The sequence below is a fragment of the Lutra lutra genome, chromosome 1 (assembly GCF_902655055.1).
Source record: "Lutra lutra chromosome 1, mLutLut1.2, whole genome shotgun sequence".
NCBI classification, from domain to species: domain Eukaryota; kingdom Metazoa; phylum Chordata; class Mammalia; order Carnivora; family Mustelidae; genus Lutra; species Lutra lutra.
The window spans coordinates 75,988,609-76,008,586 of record NC_062278.1 but is presented as its reverse complement, the minus strand read 5'-3'; the positions used below and the strand labels follow the sequence as shown (position 1 = coordinate 76,008,586).

Here is a 19,978-nt window from a genome sequence, read left to right as displayed (position 1 = left end):
CACTTACGCTTTAAATGCTGGGAGGTAGGAGTATATAGAAACGCTGCTTAGGTTATAAATAAATGGCAGGTGTTTTCTGATATCTGTTGTTGCCCAGCTGTTAAAAAATGTGTTCAGTAAACCCTGGTCCCCACCTGAAAGAAAAAGAAATGAATTACTGTCATAAACTTCAGAGACAGGCCAATAATTTTATAGGAACACATAGCTGGATCTTTAAAAATAGGCATGGATTCCATTTTTAAAATAAGAAACTCTGTGTTAAACCTACCAAAGCCATTTTCCCAAGTTAATTCATGAATTCAACAGGTATTTACTGAGCAGCTGCTATGTGCCGGACACCGAACCAAGCACTGGAGAGTCAACAGGGAACAGAGAAATGGCCATCATCTTCATGAGGGGCAGGGCAGGAGGAGGGAGAATACACTGGTACCAGCAAACGAGAAGTCAATAAGCATCACCACAGAGGAGGAGGAGAGAGGCGAGGTGCTGGGTGCTACGAGGCATGTGGAAGTGGCTCAAGAACATGTGACATGTCAGGAAGGCGTCCATGAGGAGGCTGACAAATACAGGGGGAGAAGAGGAGGAGGCCAGATGGTGTTTCAGGCAGAACAAACAGCATGTACCGAAGATGTGAGGTAGGCAGGCACGTGAGGCTGTGGAAAGACCCGGAAGCTGGCCTGTTGCCTGGACTGCAGCAGGGGAAAGGGTGGGTCTCAGAGATGTGGAAAGGGACCAAATCACACAGGGCTCAGACTACATGGACTTTATCTCCAGTTAAGGATTTTAGACTTTAAGTGGCTATGGGGGCAGAGGCAGGGGTGGCAAAAAGCAAAAGAGAGCAAACTGGGTTAATGGAATGGTCTTCCAGAGCCCCAGCTGTTGGCTCATCGACAGAGGCCCAGAAAGACACATCATCCTGGTACATTCTCCTACCACTGACCAAGCCTCTGGACAGGTCCAGGTCAGTCATTACTGGGACCAAGGTCAGCCACGACTACATAGCATAGCATCTGCTTAGCCCTTGGGGGTTCCTGATCTTTATGTCTTCCTTTCAAAGTGACAACCATGGCCATTCTTTCAAAAGAAACTAAAAGTATCTAACCTAAATCATAAACACACAAGTAACCAAACAAGTCAGTGTGCCACCTCAAAACATATTCTGCCCCATAACCTATGTCCTTTCTCCATACAATGAAGCATTACTCAACAATATAAAGGAAAGAACTACGCATACCCACAGCCACTTGGAGGGATCTCAAGAGGATTATGCTGCATGAAAAAAAAAGAGTTCTACTGTGCCAGCTATAGAACATCCTTTACACTATGAAATTATAAACAGAACAGATTTGTGGTTGTCAGGGGTCAAAGAGGGGGAGAGAGTGGAGGAGAAGCGGCCATGGCTCCAAGAGAAGCATGAGGGGTCCCAGTGACAGAACTGTTCTGTCTCAACTGTGGTTGTGGTCACAACGAACTAACTACACACGTAATAAAACTGCATAGAAAACCCATACACAGGGGCACCTGGGTGGCTCAGTGGGTTAAGGCCTCTGCCTTCAGCTTCGGTCATGATCCCAGGGTCCTGGGATCAAGCCCCATGTCGGGCTCTCTGCTCAGCAGGGAGCCTGCTTCCTCCTCTCTCTCTCTCCCTGCCTCTCTGCCTACTTGTAGATCTCTGTCAAATAAATGGATAAAATCTTTAAAAAAAAAAAAAAAGAAAACCCATACACATACACAAACACACAACACACCATACTCTTGAAACTACTGAAATCTGAATAAAGCTTATAGATCTTATCAATGTCAATTTCCTTTTTGTGGAATTGAGATGTTATCATGGGGAAACCTGGTGAAGGATATATGGGAACTTTATGTATTATTTCTTACAACTGCATGTGTACCTACTATTCTGAAAATAATTTTTTTTGTAAGTCTGAGGATTAATGTGCTTAAAATACAAAATATGATGAAGAACTGTTAGCCATTAGATTCTAAATTCTGCAAGGACAGAGACTATGGCTTTTTGCTTTTTACTGTAATTCTACCACATAGCAGAATGCCTTACACATACACAACCTATTTGTGGGACGAATGCAAGAAACTTGAAGATGTTCTCTAATAGCAGAGAAGCTGAAAAAACTTGACTATTCCACCCAAGAGGAATGGTTAGTACATTATGCTATATACACTGGTGGGAATATTATTCAGCCACTAAAACTAAGGGCTGTAATGGCCATCAGTCCACCAAGCAATATAAAGATACACAGTGACAGACATCGTTATCATAACTAAGAACATAAACATTCAGACTGGAAGAAAATAAATGAAACAACAGTCATTGTATAAGGGGACTGGTGTTACATATATGCTCTCCCTGACTTTTCCTTAGTAAAGCCGTATTTTTGTTATTTTAAAATAATAGATGAAGGACAAGAACAAGATTGTGCAAGACCTTTTGTAAATATTCTTTACCTGTTAATTTATCTTCATTACAAAATATACTGTAAAAAAGTATATGTGTAGTTTATAAAACATTAGTTATAAACCTCTATCCAATACCCAATTTAAGAACTCAAATGTTACCAGTGCTATTTAAACTCTGTGCAGGCTACCTAATCCACTACCCATCTCCCAGAACTACTAATGGAAAGTTTTGTTTAATGGTCATGATTTCTTGGTTTTACCACATGTATATGTATCCCCAGACAACATCGGTAGTTTCACTTGTTTCTGAACTTCAGAAAATCAGGCATCATGCTATATATATTTTTCTACTATTTTTTTTTTTTAGTTCTACATTAGAAGACCTTTTTAAAATTAAGCATTTCTACTGAAAAGGACTACTGACTACATGTAGGACAATGAAGAATTCTAATTCCATGAAGGTCAGAATAGTAGTTGTAAAGCAGAACTTCCCAATCGGACAGGATGATCCTGGGAAACAGAAGTCAGCCCTGTTGATCCCTCAAAGCCCTGGCCAGCTGCCCCTGGCCATCAAAGGCTGATTTTGTTTACCCTCAGGTACCTTACAAAACCTCATCGGTCCCTCAGCCGTGTGCCACAGCAGCAGGGCTGAGCAGCACCGGTGGGACAGGAAACCAGCAAGAGGTGGAACACGCAGGGAAGACCTGTGAGTCAGTCATATGCATTCAACTGGCAAATCCTTACGTAGTCAACAAGAACCTTGCCTCTAGAGGGGACAGCACAGAGCATACAACTTCCATGGCCTCCGACCTCATTATGTGACTACAGAGGGTCGAATTCCAGCCCAAAATTGTGGATTAAAAATAGAATTAAACATCACCTAAAAGTCTGTAGCTTTTTATATGATTTTTAAGTTTAGCATTTCAAAAATGTTTTTTCAAATGCACAATTCCACGTTTCAAGGTCAGGCAAATGTTTTAACTGCATCAGAAAAATCTATGTAGCATCATCAATACTGTGTTTGGAGAAATCCCTGAATTAGAGCACAATTCAAAGCAGAATGCAAATCTCAGCACGTCCACACTACAAAACATACAGGGATGCTATGAAGACTACTGAATTTTCACTACAAAATCCCTAGAACTTTCTAGTCCAGTACATTCAATCAGACTTCTGGAGGCAGCTTTATTTATTCTGACATGTTAAGACACATCTAATCTCAATCATCTCTGAACCGACAAACACGATTAGGAGACATCACCAGCAGTTATGATCCATAGGCCAGGGTGTGGCAACAGAGGTGAGAGACAGAAGGAAATGGGACAAGTGACACATGGCACCTGTTTTGCAAACAAAAGCAAATATCAGATTCTGCCTCATCCTTTCACCTGGCTGCCCAAGTACAGTAATAACCTTGCAACCATTCCGTATTTTCCAGGTCTTTTGAGCAGGGTCATGAACCCGGTAACCACAGACACATCACAGCATTTGTCAGAAGCTCAATCTTGTAAGGCAGAAATGGGGTTGAGTGCCGTCTTTCAAATGTGTGCATTTGTTTTTGTGCCCCTCCATAGTTTGTTGGCACTTGGCCTTCCTCCTCTGGATAGCAGGAAGGGTGGGTCAACTCTGGTTTAAACATGAACCCTAAGAGCTCAGCCACAGGAATATTCCCTCTAAAATCATCCTAGGCAAAGTGGTCCAGTTTTCAGCACCATGGCCATCACCGGGGAGCTTGACAGAAAGGCAGAATGTTAAGCCCCAACCCAGACCTACAGAATCAGAATCCATGTTTTAACCTCTAGGTGATTTCTTTGCATATTAGAATATGTGAAGCACTGGTTTAGAGTCTTCTAGGGAATTCCTTTTTTTTTTTTTTAATCAGAGAATGCAATTTGCACAGTCATTTCTATAGAAAATGTCTGAAGTAACATAAATTAAGTGTAGGCATTATGGCTAGGATGATTAGTAAAATAGGTTTCAGCTCTCAAATGGTTCTCAATCTAATGAAAGGGCAGAGGACCAAGTATCAAGCAAAGAATTTAAAGTAAAATATGCTTAATACTTTACAGTGATACAGGCAAGCACGGAAATGAAAATGTGACTCGCTGTGTTAAAACTGACATCCACTATACACTGGTATCAGCACTTCTGCCTACAGCAAAAATGCCAAGGATTATAGTCTATGAATGGCCAATATCTTGGGGATATTTCTATGAGGTTTACCAAGGATCATCGGATGAACCCCAGGTGGCTGATGGAAATCTAGGCACTTGAAGCTTGGGTCTCACTATTACTGCATATCACCACCACCCCTCTAGTCAGGCTCCCAGCTCAGTGGGGAGCCTGCTTCTCCCTCCCCTACCCTCCTGCCCCCATAGTCATGCACACCCCTCACATGTACTCTCTAATAAATAATTTTTTAAAGATTTTATTTATTTGACACAGAGAGAGCTCACAAGTAGGCATAGAAGCAGGCGGGGGTAGGGGGAAGCAGGCTCCCTGCAGAGCAGAGAGCCCGATGCGGGGCTCCATCCCAAGACCCTGAGATCATGGCCTGAGCTGAAGGCAGAGGTTTAACCCACTGAGCCACCCAGGTGTCCCCTAAATAAAATCTTTTTTTAAAAAGAGATTCTTGTGAGCTCTGTGTCAAATACATAAATAAAATCTTTAAAAAAATAAAAAATAAAAAATAAAAAGAGATTCTTAATAATCAAGATGTTAATTAGATAGTGTATAAAAGCACGGGAACATGGGGCGCCTGGGTGGCTCAGTGGGTTAAAGCCTCTGCCTTCGGCTCAGGTCATGATCCCAGGGTCCTGGGATCAAGCCCCGCATCGGGCTCTCTGTTCAGCGGGAAGCCTGCTTCTCCCTCTCTCTCTCTGCCTGCCTCTCTGCCTACTTGTGATTTCTGTCTGTCAAATAAATAAATAAAATCTTTAAAAAAAAAAAAAAAAAGCACGGGAACATTTATTCTTGGCCTAATTTCACTTTTTCAATTTAAGGCAGTTCTTCCTAGTCTAGATTCTCTTAGCACTCTGAATTTATCAGAATCACAATTACATTATTAGTTATATAATTAGTTATTAAATTTCTGTAAGGTCTCATAAGCTTTATAGAGGCAGGGATAGAACTCTGAATTATTTACCAGTCTATCACTGGTCATTAAACTTAGCATCTTGCCCAGATTAGTACCTGACATTATTTAAATGCTAAGTGGACGAAAGAAATGTGGAGAGTAGTATTTCCAAGAATGCTTCCAGACTCAGAAAACAATGCAAGACCCTTAACTGTGCAGCTGATTTGGAAAGGCGAAGTACTTCTAGATATTGTGGTTCTGGGGAGAAGAGCAATCAGCTAGAAAGAGAGTAGATTTGAGCCTCCACTGCCTTATCTGTAGGATGAGGAATGTTATCAGCTATTTTCTACTCAAGGGAATGATTTTTAAGTAATTAATCTGTAATAAGGGCCATGTCCTAGAGATTTTCCTCCAACCTGTATCGCTATCAGGATTCATTGTCATGAATGCTACAGAAGGGACTAATGGGGAGGGAAGGGGGAAAACCACACACACAACCCAGCCGCAGAGTCAAGGAACACTGTCTGGTTCCGCCCAGGCTCTGCCACTAGCTAAGGAACCGGGCCAGGCTGCCGTTCTGAATGTGACTACAGGGGCTCCTAGTACTAGTGTAGTGATACAGCAGGCCCTCCAGAACGGTCTGCCGCATGAACACATGAGTAAGTGAGGAGTGGTGGGAGAGCAGTGGAGGAGGAGGGCCCGTTTAAGAGCCTGTGCACATGTAATAGGTTAATCTTTTCCCCTTTCTCCATTTCTCATGGGGATCATGAGCTCTGCTGGTTACAAGGCTAGAGACAAACAGATGGCTAAGTTAAAGAAATACTCATGGGTACAAGGAGGTAAAAATAGCTCTTGAGAAAAAACCTGGGTGTTCATTTGTCTTGCTGTTACATGTTGTGACTTCTACTTTTCATTTTTACTTATTCGAGATACTTACTACTCAAGCCATCAGTGAAATGACATAAACGCAAGAGAGCAGTTTTCGAAGCAGCTGCTGAAGTACCCTCCGGGTCACCAGCAGCGTCAGGTAGGGGTAGCTGGGGCAAGCCCACCATGGATGGCGGGCAAGGGAGAAGCCACCAAGTCAGCCAACCCAGGGAGGCACCCTGGGACTTCTGAGCGGATTTGGGTTGGACAAGACAAGTGGTATCAAGAAATACCTCTCATCTTCATTCTTTTTTGAGGCAGGTCCAGTTTGAAGCCTAAAAGTAACTACAAAGATTAAAGGAGATAGCAGTGGGGTCAGTTTTACACTTTATAAGAATTTACCACCAATCTTTTCTGTTAAAAGTTTAAAAAAACTTATACTCTCCTGGTTTACTATATCTGCAAGCACAGAAAAAACATCTTACAGTTTAAGGGTCTAAATGGCCACTTAGAATATGGAACATGTAGGTATAAGGACCTCACAGCAGGTCTTGGATTCTGCCTGAAGTAAAATCATACCTAATATTCAATCACCAACTTACAGTGTACTCTTCTTTCTGAAAATTCAACGACTGACCAAAATTTCTTTACTCCAATAAATAGCTTAGTGTATTTAAGTTACAGTGTAAGTCCCCAATTTAAAAACAACAACAACAAAACACTCCAGCGACACCTGGGTGGCTCAGTCGGTTAAGTGTCTGCCTTCAGTTAAGCGTCTGCCTTCGGCTCAGGTCATGATCCCAGGTCCTGGGATTCAGCCCCGTGTAGGGCTCCCTGCTCAACCAAGAGCCTGCTTCTCCCTTTGCCTGCTGCTCCCCTTGCTTGTGCTCTCTCTCGGACAAATAAAATCTTAAAACAAAACAAACAAAAAACCCCTCCAAATCGGAAAATGTAAATTCCTCTTTTTGCCCTAGGTTTTTGAAACTAACACATACAGATAAAATTTAACATACAGCAATTCTCATGCACTAAACTCTTCAACTGTACAAGCACCCATAATTTAGGATATTTTAGAGTAGCATGGGAAAAGAAAGTAAACCTCAACTTGCACTCAGATGAATTTCCTCAAGGGCCAAGTGCATCATCCTTGTTGTACATGAGTATGTGAGACAAAACCAATGATCAGTATCTAATACGACCTCTCTTCCTTTCACTGCTAACAAACCCCGAATTAACCTGATCTTGTCACATTCTATAAAATGTTCCTGTGCAGATATTTCACAACAGCTGTTGTTCAACTTCCAGGAAACATGTAACTTCAGTTATGAAATAAGCGCCAAGACAGTTTGCAAACACAAACAACAGTATAGGAACCTAGACACTTCACAGAAAATTAGAATTCAGCCATGAATGAGGTGCATGGTCTCTGGCTCTCAATTCTAGTACTCCATCTATTTGGAAGGAAAGGAGAAGTCAAGGTATCTAGCAGGACTGGCCATGGTACGGTTATTTTTTTGGCCAGAGGCATGGGGAGGGGTAGTCATTAGAGGGCTGATGATTAGAAGCATTCCAGCCACATTCCTCTGCAGCAGAAGGGCTGTAAACGCAGCTGCAAACACTCAGCCACCAGCAGCCTGCCTGGCTTGTCAGTGGACACCCGGCCCCATAGTTTTTGTTGAACGTATGCAAGAGATTAAGAAGGACTTGGGAGATATTCAAACTGAGCTACAATCATCTACAAATGGGTTTCCTTTAATACCGATCTAAAAATACTGGAACCTAAGCCTCCTGTTCAGTAAAACTGGGTGATGAAGAGGGATGGCGAGTATCTGCAGATATTAGAAACTGTGAAACACCCGAAAACGTTCCTATCTCAGTGCCTGTGACAGGACATCTAAACAAAACTGTGCACTGCTGAAAACTCAAAGTAAAGCAAGGTTACTACTGCCATTAGAAAAAAAGATGCAGGGGCACCTGGATGGCTCAGACGGTTAAGCATCTGCCTTCTGCTCAGGTCATGATCTCCAGGTCTTAGGATCGAACCCCACAGTGGGCTCCCAGCTCAGCGGGGAGTCTGCTTCTCCCTCTGCCTCTGTCTCTCCCCCGGCTTGTGCTCTGTCTCTGTCTCTCTCTCTCTCTCAAATGAGTAAAAAAAAAATCTTTAAAAAAAAAAAAAAGGAAAAAAAGATGTAGCTCATGACAAAATGTTGTCAGTCCAGTAAGTCTTTATGTCACACAGGTATTAATTCAATAGGATAGTAAACTCCTCTAGAGTGAAACAGGCTCCCTCAGTATGTTGTGAGCTTTTTCTGGTAAGCAAAGTTTATCAACAGGGGGCCTGGGTGGCTCAGTGGGTTAAAGACTCTGCTTTCCGCTCAGGTCATGATCCTAGGGTCCTGGGATCGAGCCCTGCATCGGGCTCTCTGCTCATGGGGAGCCTGCTTCCCCCTCTCTCTGCCTGCCTCTCTGTCTACTTGTGATCTCTGTCAAAAAAATAAAATCTTCAAAAAAAAAAAAAAAAAAAAACAAAAAACAAAGTAAAGCTTATCAACACAAAGGGAAAACTACCTTTCACTTAAAAGCTGCTAATCTATTCTTCTGCTGAATTTATTTATTTATTTTTTTAATAGGGGAAAGCGCGAACGCAGTCCCCCACTACCACAAATTATGCAGTCGAGTTTCCCACATTTGGGGAAATCGCAGGGGTCAGCACATCCGGAGTGCAATGGATAAGCCTCGCCCTGGGAAAACCACCTTCGTGATCATGGTATCTCCCCTGCCAGGTAAGTATCTTCTGCTGAATTTAAACAACATACTGAGAATAACTAAGTTCGATCTGCATAATTGAAATTTTCAACTCCTTCAATTAAGCATCCAAGAAAATTCAATGCTTCACCACCAACAAGCCAGCTAAATGGAGCACCTTATAGAAAGACCAGCTCCTGGAAACCTTGCTGCTGAATAATGAAATATGCTACCAGGCACAGAGAGAATCGCTCAGTGGTTTCAGATTCTGGCCCAAGAAAGCAGAAAGTGCTTTCTAGTTGGACACTTTCCACACATCCTGGCTTCTTAACAATGAATTCATCAATTCCTCCAGTCCCTCTTTATTCTCAAACAAGATTGATCCAGAGGGGTCTCTACCAGTTAACCAATTAGTTTTATATTCTAAAATTATAACCTGGGTAATTTGCCATGGCATACTACTGTTTAGTATCCAAACTCTTAACAACAAAATCAAGTACTCTTCTAGATTAGAAACTGGACTGACTCTCTTTATGCTATTATAGTCATTTGGATTTCAGGTTGCTGGGTCTATTTTCGAATGTGAATTATTTACTGGAGTGGACCATTTACACTGAGTTTCTGGCAGATTACACTACTTCCTTCAAATTTGATTGGAGGAGGTGAAGAAAGCTCTATTTTGATGGGAAGGTTAAGACAAACTGTGGACTTTTGCTAAAAATACTTCCTTTTATGCAAAGGTCATGGTTTTAGTATAAGCAGTAGAAATAAAGAGTAAGTGTTTTGAACTCAGGTACTAATACCTCTTTCATTTCTTCTATGGACCTAAAAAAAAAAAAATAAGTCAGTGAAGTGAAGTTGCATTTGGTCCTGACCACAGTGAACACTCACAGTTTCCTATTTAAGGGTGCTTAAAGTTAAGACTGTACTTCGTAACAGGTGTCGTCATTCATTATGGTATATACACTCCTGCTCATTGTTTTAGAGCATATAAGGTCTTGGCACAGAGCAAAGTTTCTCAACTTTGACCCGTTGACAACTGGGGCCTGGTAATACCTTCACTGTGCGGGTTGTCTGCATTCACTGTAGGACTTTCAGCAGCAACCCAAGCCTCTACTTACTAGGGGCCAGCAGCACCCTTCAGTTGTGACAACCAGATAGGTCTGTCCCCTAGCAAGCCAAATCAACCCCACAATGGGAGCTCCTGGCATAGAGTTTAAATTAGCCAAATAGTCACACGAGATGGAGACTTGAATTTTCTTATTCTTCTCAATGACATTTCAATAGTTGTATATCCCAAATCCTTTATTAAGTGATCAAACAATTTATTTCCTGTGAATAGCAACAACAAAAATCCAATTTCAGTTTTATGTATAGCTGAAAATGCTTTAACTTCAGCAATTTGACAAACTTTTAATCTTTTAGTTTAAAATGTTTAAATTTGAAAAAAAAAAAAAAAAAAAAAAAAATAAAATGTTTAAATTTGAGATTAAGCCTTTTAACTTTATAACTAGTTAATGGAAATGAATCTTCCTATCTCTACTGAGGGCCAAACCTTTTGTCAACTGAGGAAAGCTATTTCTGCTACTTTCAAAAGATCTACTCCCTGCAATCTCAGATCTGCTCTTGGGGGGACAGGGGCGGAGAGAGAGAAAGAATCTCCTGGTGCCCAGAATCTGCTTCAGAGCCCAGGGGTCTTTGCCACAATGTCAAGTATCTGATAGTAAGTCCCTTCTTAGAGCAGATCCTTCTTCTCTAATGTAACTGGCTTTCTTCTTTATTCAAAAGATATATTAACATTAATTTTAGAAAATGCTGCTTTTGCACATTAACTGCTAGTTCTGTGGGATAGTTTGTTGGTAAAAAAAAAAAAAAAAAAAAAAAGATTATTTATTATTTCAGAGACTGGCCTGAAATGGAAACATACCTAATTCATTTGCTCAAATTTCTCCAAAGGCTGTGGCACCCATTCACGAATAGTCAGAACCTTTCTATATATACATGTAAACAGATATGGTTCTGTGTTATGGAATATGGATGCTGACTTTGCCAATGTTCTGCTCTTTGGCCTTGCAAATAACCGCTCGTATGTGCAGCCTTATAGGGAATGAGAATTTGGAGAGAGAGATTAATCACTTAATTTTCTATCTTTTTTTCCAGTGCTTCCCAAGAGAATGAGAGCCAAGTTGTCAGGTTTATTCCTCCAATTTCTATGGAAACAATGACTGGTCCTCCTGTTAGCTCCTTTAGTTAAGTTTACTTAGATCTAAAGACAGTGGTTAAAGTTCTTGATTTAATAGTCTTTTGAATTCTTGAACAATCATGGTTCATTTATCACTCTAAGACAGAAGGAAGCCGGTTAAAGTCAGGTGTATAAAAATGCCTCCTAACTCAACCTTATGCACTTAAAGAAAAATGAATATGTACACACAGACACACAACAGTCTTTCCAACAAGAGCACAAATGAAAATGTTTTCTCCATCTCATGCACTGCTGTCTTCCAGGCACAAGGAATGAAAGCAACTAGATCCTGGAGAAGAGCAGCCTCTAGAAGTTACTAACATTTCATCAAATATAAAGATAACAGATACCTACCATCAAAACTGCCTTGCTCAGAAGCAAGGTGCAACAGCTGATTGTATGTTTCAACTGAAGGCTGATAAACAAAGACTCCAGAGTTGAAGCAGTCAGGCCACCCTGGGTCTGGTGCCGCCGATAATTCTTCTCGCTCAAAAAGATCATCAATATTTGCTAGGACCTGATTCGAAGGGGGGAGGGGGGTGGAGGGAAAGCATTACAGAAATGTTCTGCCCCAGCATACTCTTAAGTTCTCCCTAAGTTATCCAACACAAAAGATGCAATCTGCTGCTGATCTTAACCATTCAGATGACAGCTGTCAGGTAGCCTGGGCTTACTCTCCTCCATCACCTGATGCTTTCAATGAGTGGTTTTATCTGAACTTCACTGGCAAGTCTTGAGAGCATTCCTCAAATGCCCAACTGGTCTCAGTTACTATATACATCTTTCCAGTCACCAAAGCCACACTCACCAGAGTATCTGCATCCATGAACACACATTTTGAATACTGCGTAAGTGACCAGCAATGGAGTTTTGTTAACGTGACACCCAACTCAGGCCTCTTCATCAAGGTTAGATGTGCAGAATCGCCACTGTCCAAGACGTCTACGGTGATGACTTCATCGAAGACTGTCTCTAAAACTTTTCTGCCAAAATCAAATCCAGAAAACAGCGCTTTTATCTTTTCAGATAAGTAACAAGTAACCCATCTAATGTAAAATTGTATTCTTATTAGTCTACCCCATCAATTACTAGAGCAATCTGTTACTTTGATATAGTACAATCTCTTAAATAGGTGGTCTTAATTTACTTCAGGCCAAATTGTATCAATTTGCATGGGCAACTCACTTCACTAATAAAAATTGCTTTGGTGAGGATAAAGTACTTGTCTTACACATTATTATAGCAGCACTTTTCTATTGTTTATTGTATCACTGAATACTAGGCAAATTACAGAAACTACCTCTCAAAATTTGACTCCCTTTCAAAAGAGCACATCTTTACAACAACCTATGTATTTAACAATGATATTTCATTAGTTACTTCTGCCGATTACTCCATGTTTTATAAATAATGCTAAGTGCATATAATACCTGCAATAAAGCTTATAAATAACCATTTTTGCTGAAGCAGTTGACAGCGAGTCATGTGTCCCACAGGACGTTAAAGGACTTGGTTATTTAGCTGCCAGTTATTAGAATCAAATATAACCAACACTTACAGTATGCTTAGCACTTTTGGCATAATGAGAGACTCACTTTGGTTTGTGAGGTACAACACCTCTCCAGGCCCCAAATTAACTCAAGATTTATTTTAGAAAGCAATCTTGAGGTGGGTTAAGTGGAGGTGGACTTAGATAGAACACTAAGCTCAGAGCAGGGGAACACATACCATAAAGCCCCATCATCACTACACATTTATAACAATAGGAAACATGCAGAACAAAACTGGTATTGTATTCTCTGTCTCCACGCTGTAGAAAAAGATGTTTCAGTTCACACAGTAAACATCAGCTTTTTTAAAATAAATGGTCAGTGGAGCCATTTACCACAGTAGTGGGGGAAAGGGAGACTACATGTGTCTTCTTGCACACACCCTCACTAAACAGACTACAAATTAAGAGGTACACATTAGGAAACAGTCTTTTGTGCATTTTTCTAAATTACCCTTTATGAATAAGGTTATTAGTGTGAGAAGTATCTACCAATATACAGCAGCCTTTTCAGAGGTCCTTGGCATGTGCTTTTATTTCTTGTAAAAAAAAAAAAAAAAAGGTCACAAAAAGGGCATTTTCAATTTCTAAGAGGGATAGGAAAACAAAAATAAACACCTACAGAGCTGCTAGTGTGCCCAGATATTTCTGTAGTATTAGGATCTAGGTAGTTCAATCAAATATTTCAAAGTTTAATACCAACAAATCAAAGTGAACTAACCCAATCAACCAGCAGTTTGTGCCCCCCCTCCCCCGCTCCCAGGGTGCTTTCTTCACACCATCCCTAGTTCAGAAAATCCTGGAAAGTATTCTAGTCTATTAAATGATAAATACAATTCTTTACATTACAAATGCCAACTGAGAGTGGGGAAAACTGCTTACTTTCAGTCACCTGAGGTTTCCCTGGTTAGAAACAGGAAACAAAGTAGCCCCTCTGCATTTGGGAAAGAAATGCAAGTGAAGTGTGATGACATAAAAGGAATGCCTGGACTAAAACATTCACTCAGGTCATTCTAGAGGCCTTGCTTACAGGAGGGTCCTTCTCACAGCTGGAACCAGTAAGAGCATGGGTCAGAACCGCACCTTCCAGAAGGGAGCTCAGCTGGAATAGTTCCCAAGAGCTAGGAAGAGGTTTCAGCTCCAGAAATCCATCACTCTGCAATTCTGATCTTTCTCCACCTAGTGCTCAACCCCTGTAAATGGTATGGCCTCAATGCCCAGTGATGGCAGAAATGGGATAAAGACTTCAGAGCTCCACCGACAGACCGACAGACCGGCAGGAAGATCCTCACCTCATGGAGTCGGAGACCTGAGGAGTGGCAAGCACGGCCAGCTTCCTGGTGGTCCTGTGCTGCTTCAGAGACGAGCCCAGGACTAAGGCTCCTTTGGCGTAGGCATCGTTTGTGGTCAGTGTCACAAAGGCCTGATCTTAATACAAAGAGAAAGAAAACAACAACAACAACAACAACAACACACTCATTATTAATAATATCCTACCTGGAAAAAGCTACCCCAGGACCCTTTTCAACCACTAACTTGGCAAAATCAGCTCCTTTGAGATCAACTTTCTCTATTAATAAAGGAGCAGCTTCTTTGGGAGTAAGGAAAGAACCCAAGTGCCCACTTTAAGAATGATTCAAGACCATTCTTTAGCATCTTTGGCAATCTCCAACAGGCTGATCAGCTTTAAAAATTAAACCCAGTTTAGAGTCTGAACACACAAAATTCTCAGACTAAATAGTAGCTTAACACCAGAAAGTAAACCTCAGGAAATTAACAGGTGCTAACAACATCAAGAAGCACATTTTCTGTTTCCTACAAGTACTTTCAGCCAAGCACAAATGCAACTAATGACCTCAACTGACAGCATCTGAAAGCAGAGGCCATATTCTTCATTCTGATGCTTAGGCTTCTGCCAAGCCTCAGGCTTTATATATTGTTTCCTCAACCTGGAGCAAAGGCACCCACACCACCCACCACATCTCAAGTCACTGAGTGTCTGCTCAAATATCACCTTGATAGACAGGCCTTCCCTCTTTAGTGCTTCTATCTAACCAGCAGCCAATCCATGTTAACTGGCTTTAGGGACCACCTCAAAAGCACTAACAAACTTGCTTTTCTTTTTTTTTCTTTAGGAGAACCAAGCAGCAACCCCTAACCTGTATCCTGGGTCCCCCCAACACACACACACACACTCTCTCTCTCTCTCAATCTCACAGTTGCCAGAAGGGAAGGCAAATACAGGGATTACCCCTCCCTCCAGTTCTCCAGTTCCCTGGAATGAGTCTGAGGTCCACTCTATCTGAGGGGATTCTAGCAAGGCAGTGGGCATCCAAATGTACAGGATACTTAGGATCAAACAGTGGCAGGGGTCACGTGCGGGCACTGTTGCCCAACCCAGGAGTTGGGACATTTTGTCAAGAAGTCACGCTCTGTCCATTTTCCCTTTGCCCGTTTTCCAATGTGGAGGCTGGATGGAGGCAGAGTGAATTCCGTTGAGAAGCCAAAGAAAGTTGTAGGCTGTCAGGGGGCTACAGCAGGAGCCACGAGCCAGCCGCACACCAGAGAGCATCTTCACATCCCGCGGGACACTCTTCCTGAACAAGATAGTAACTAATCTGTAGAGAGACTGGTGTCCCCCACTCCTCAAGGGGCACCGGCTTCCCACCTAGTCACACTCTAGGAAAGCTCAGAACAGTAACCTGTCCTTTGACGTGCCCATCAATCTCTGCCTTTACTTGTTCCTTCAACCCATGATGAGATGGCAACATTTCAGACAGTCTGCCCCAGGAGTATGTAATCTGGGGGATGAGGATTAATGTTTTAACTCAAAAGCGGTCCAGATTGGGGGAAACTGGATTCAAGTTTAATAAGGTAAAGGGGACTCAAGGGCTTCAGGAAGCAAGGATGTGGATACTGTCCAAGATGAAGTAGGGACAGGACAGATGCTTAGGAACATGAGCTGGAACACCTAGCAAATGTTACACAGGAACAGGAGAGTCCAGTGACAGCTGGGTAAAAGAGAACACCTCCGGCTACATCTGCAATCTTCAGCTGCTCTCGTAACCGCGCTATTAGCTTCAGCAACATCGGAAGGACCGACCAATGATCTCCGAGCTTCCCCTTCTCCGGGCAGAGTCAACCCCCGCAACAAGTGAGCCGGCGCACGCCCACCGCCTGCGGCCCGCTCCCCTGGGGCGCTCGCCCAGCTCTAGCTTTCCGCAACCCGGCCCCAAAGGCCTAAAAATAGGCTCGGCGTGGCGGCCAGCGCCCCGGCGGCCGGGAGAGGAGCCGGGCCGGGGCCGCCGCCGTCCGGGCCTTGAGGCCGGCCCTTCCCGGTGTTCCTGCTTGCGGGAGGCGGGGGAGGCCGCCGAGCGATCCCGCCGCGCCCCAGGGCGCGGGACAGGCGCCCCCAGGAACCGGCTCCCCACCCCCACCCGGCCCCGCCGCAGCTGCTCCGCCCGCCCTTCACGGTGAGAGCAGGAGGAAGGGCACGGAGACGGAAGCAGGAACGGGGGCTTCGGCAGAGGGCCCAGGCGCCGCCAGGCTGCCACCCCCACGACAGCGTCCGGGGCTCCGCGCCGCAGCTCCGGGGCGGCGGGGCAGCGGCTGACGCAGGAAGCGGCACGCCCGACTGCAGCCAGCCTGCAACTTTGCGGCGGTCCTCGTCCTGCCAGGAACTCCCCCGGGGCTGCGGGGCGGGGAGGCGGCTGGCGGCGGCAGCGCGGGGCGAGGAGCCGGAGTCCGGGGGGCGGTGGGCGGCGCGGCGCGTACCTGTCATGGTGCTGCCGAGGGGGGCGGGAGGCCGCCGCAGCCGCAGGTTGCTGGCTGGGAGAAGCCGGGCGCCGGGAGGGAGCGCGGCCAGGGAGGAGGCGCGGCGGGAGCCGAGCGTGGGCCGGGAGCGCTCTTATAGCGGCCGTCACGTGGCCGCGCACGCTCCCGGCGCCTGCCGGCATCCTCCGTGCTGAGACGCCGGCCGGGGCCGCCGGTGGGGGCCGCCGACCCCCGTCCGCTCCCAGCCCCTCCACCCCCGGGGCTGGGCTCCCGGCCAGCTTCCGAGGGGCACCTGCCCGGGACCTCGCGCCTCCGCGTCCGCCCCCTCAACCGGGGATTTGGAACGGAACTTTGGGGCAGAGCGTGGCATCAGCAGGACAAACTCCCGAAGAAGCCAAGGGTTAGAGAACTCTAAAAAATAAAAATCCCAGGTCACTCTACTGACAATAATTCACTTGAACTGTTTGAAATAAACAAGGTTTAAATTTCACTCTTCTCCTCGAATTACAAATCAGCTTCTGGAAACAGTTTTTGGTATTCTCACAATGGTCTTGTAGCTTTGACTGAAAAATGGAATGAATTCTTCACTGTATTGTTCAGATTCTTGGAGCCCTCTGCATCCATTAGATAAGGTTTTGTTTACTCCTTACAACATCCCCACGAAGTAGGTGGTAGCCTTATTTTACAGATGAAGAAACTGAGTTACGGAAAGGTTGAGTTACTTGTCTGTGGTCATTTCAAAGGGAGGAGGTAGGCAGTTTGGTTTACAGAACCGACCTTCCTACCGGTAAGGCTATGACATCCCAGGTAGCTGGTGCCCTAAAAAAAATTAGCAAATGATGGTAACTCTGGTTGAGTAATATAGTTGTTTAGGTTAATCTGTTTCACAAATCATGAAAAGATGAATTTGTCATTTTGCTAGGAAGTTGAGAAATAGCTTTCTATTGTGATCACACCCTTCTCCTCTCCCCATCCCCTCCACCCAGCCCAAACATACCAGGAAAGGAATAGGTAGTACAATTCTCTGCCAACAACAGTTGCTCAGTAAATGCTGAATGGAGGCCAAATAGGAAACTGACAACATCAGTTCAAAAACGAAACAGATACATAAGAATAAGTGTTTTATTGCGAAGGTGGTATTGATATTCTTAAACCAATTATCTTGGTTTCCTCAAGTGTAAGCCTGTACCACCTACATTAGAATTGCTTAGGGCACTTGTCAAAATGTTAATTTTTGGTCCTAAGACCAAACCTCCTGAATCAGAATCTTAAGGGTGGAATCTAAGAATCAGCATCTTAATTATCATTCTTCAGAAATCTCTCTTGATCCCTTCCCCGTCTCCCATCATGGCCTGGAGACCACTGATTCACTTGGAAAGACCTCCTGGTTACTTAGCTTTATAAACTTCCTTTGTAGGAAGTGGAAATGTGGGGGCAAAGGTACAATGGAGGGGTGTTCATGTATTCAAACCCTGTGGGTTCAGAAGAGTTGATGCTCTTTAAGGAATATGAAGGCTGTGCGTGAACTGTATCCACCTGGGGGAGGGAAAACAGTGGTGCTTCAGGTCTAAATTGCTTCTTTCTATACTGATATAGAAAATATGAAGTAGTGAAGTGTACATCTTTCACTCAGGAACCCTCCTGCCCTTGATGATTCTTTACCACCTGCTGCTTGACAGCAGAGTGTCCGGGCTGGGCTTTCACAAAGCGTGATGCTGGATCCAAAAGGGCAAAGCCAGCAGAAGATCTGGGGACAACTAGAACAGGAGGGAAAATTTCCTTAGGAACAAGCTCCTCTCTGCTCCATCATCCAGGATGTTTAAGTAAGAGTGGTCATGATAGCCTTTTTTCCTGTGTTTTATGCACATTTATAGTAAGAGAACGTTTATAGGTTTCACCACCTTAATCAAATAGGGACATTTTGAGGTTGCTACAATGTCTCAATTGAGATTACTAATAGTGACTCACCGCCCAGTTTTCCTGAGGCTGTTTTACACTGAGTTTCAGTTAGGTATGAGAGCAAGGCATCTCAAACTTAAACGGGCACACAGATTTTCTGGGGATCCTGTTAAAATGCAGATTCTGACACAATAGTTTGGAGTGGCTCTCCCTGGTGATATCCAGGTTGTGGACCAATTTTGCATAGCAAGGTGATTGAACGTTCTGGATTGAACATGCTAGAAGGATTTAGACGTAGAGGAAAGACAGACAATGTTGTAGTGGGACAGATGTCTGAGAATTTAATTTATTAACTTTTTTTCCAGTGAAACTTGTGTAGCAGAATTTCTAAATCCTTAAAGAAAGATTTAAATAAGTTCAAAAAGAAAACCTACATGGGTACTACCAACTTAGTGTTATCATGACTATTAACCATTTAAACCCATGCTGAATGTGTATATTTAGCAAGGTTGGTCCAAAATTCATTTTTAGTTGGCTTTGGAATGCATTATGTAATTTTTTGGCAGGATATTTAGCCTTCCTAATTATGTTTTGTTTAAGATAATGCTGAAATCAGTTTGCATTCCCTTGAGAACACACACTAATTGATGGTGGGAGCCACTGACCTAGAAATATACTCCAGAGGGCAACCTGCTGGCCTAAGACAAACAGTTCCCATGGACGGTCCATGAAATCAATATACTACATCTGCCCAGACACAGGAACTAACTAGTTAACTAACTACTTAAAATTTTGCCCTTAATTGGTAACACACAAAATCTGTACCTGGAATTGTTGCCAGTGATCACATCCTTGTCTAACTCCAACTGAAAGCTTATTTAAGAAATATTATCCTCGGAGGCGCCTGGGTGGCTCAGTGGGTTAAAGCCTCTGCCTTCGGCTCAGGTCATGATCTCAGGGTCTTGGGATGGAGCCCAACATCCAGCTCTCTGCTCAGCAGGGAGCCTGCTTCCCCCCCTCTCTCTGCCTGCCTCTCTGCCTACTTGTGATCTCTGTCAAATAAATAAATAAATAAATTAAAAAAAAAAAGAAATATTATCCTCGGAGGCCCAAAGATGTTCATTCTTCACTTGAAAGCTAGAATCTCAAACTCCACAAGTTGCAAGGGCCTGTTGACTAGGGTATTTTTTTAATGCCTTAAAAACAAAAGACCCAACAACTTTATTAAGTTATAATTCAGGGACACCTTGGTGGCTCAGTCAGTTAAACGCCTACCTTCAGCGCAGGTCATGATCCCAGGGTCCTGGGATCAAGTCCAGCACCAAGTCCCTTGCTCAGTGAGGAACCTGCTTCTCCCTCTGCCTGCTGCTTCCCCTGGCTTGTGCTCTCTTGTTCTCTCAGTCTC

At 43.6% G+C, this 19,978-nt stretch overlaps 1 protein-coding gene, 1 long non-coding RNA gene and 1 other non-coding gene across 3 annotated transcripts in view; all 3 read right to left on the bottom strand.

The window, feature by feature from the left end:
* GYG1 (glycogenin 1) overlaps window positions 1-16,832 on the bottom strand; it is a 33,404-nt gene extending 16,572 nt beyond the window's left edge. The window contains exons 1-5 of the mRNA XM_047727404.1: window positions 16,675-16,832; window positions 14,193-14,328; window positions 12,160-12,334; window positions 11,706-11,868; window positions 8-134 (exon numbers count right to left, since the gene is read on the bottom strand). Coding sequence (XP_047583360.1) covers window positions 8-134; window positions 11,706-11,868; window positions 12,160-12,334; window positions 14,193-14,328; window positions 16,675-16,681 — 608 coding nt within the window. The 5' untranslated portion in view covers window positions 16,682-16,832. The remainder of the gene's footprint in view (window positions 1-7; window positions 135-11,705; window positions 11,869-12,159; window positions 12,335-14,192; window positions 14,329-16,674) is intronic.
* On the bottom strand, window positions 8,992-9,155 carry LOC125090273 (U1 spliceosomal RNA). The gene has a single exon (XR_007124265.1). It is a non-coding gene; the product is annotated as a U1 spliceosomal RNA (small nuclear RNA).
* A 1,378-nt stretch (window positions 16,833-18,210) lies between the features above and the next one.
* Window positions 18,211-19,464, bottom strand: LOC125098537 (uncharacterized). The gene is made up of 3 exons (XR_007126859.1): window positions 19,399-19,464; window positions 18,340-18,431; window positions 18,211-18,261 (listed from the first exon to the last, which is right to left on the bottom strand). It is a non-coding gene; the product is annotated as an uncharacterized LOC125098537 (long non-coding RNA).
* Between the last annotated feature and the right edge of the window lie 514 nt (window positions 19,465-19,978).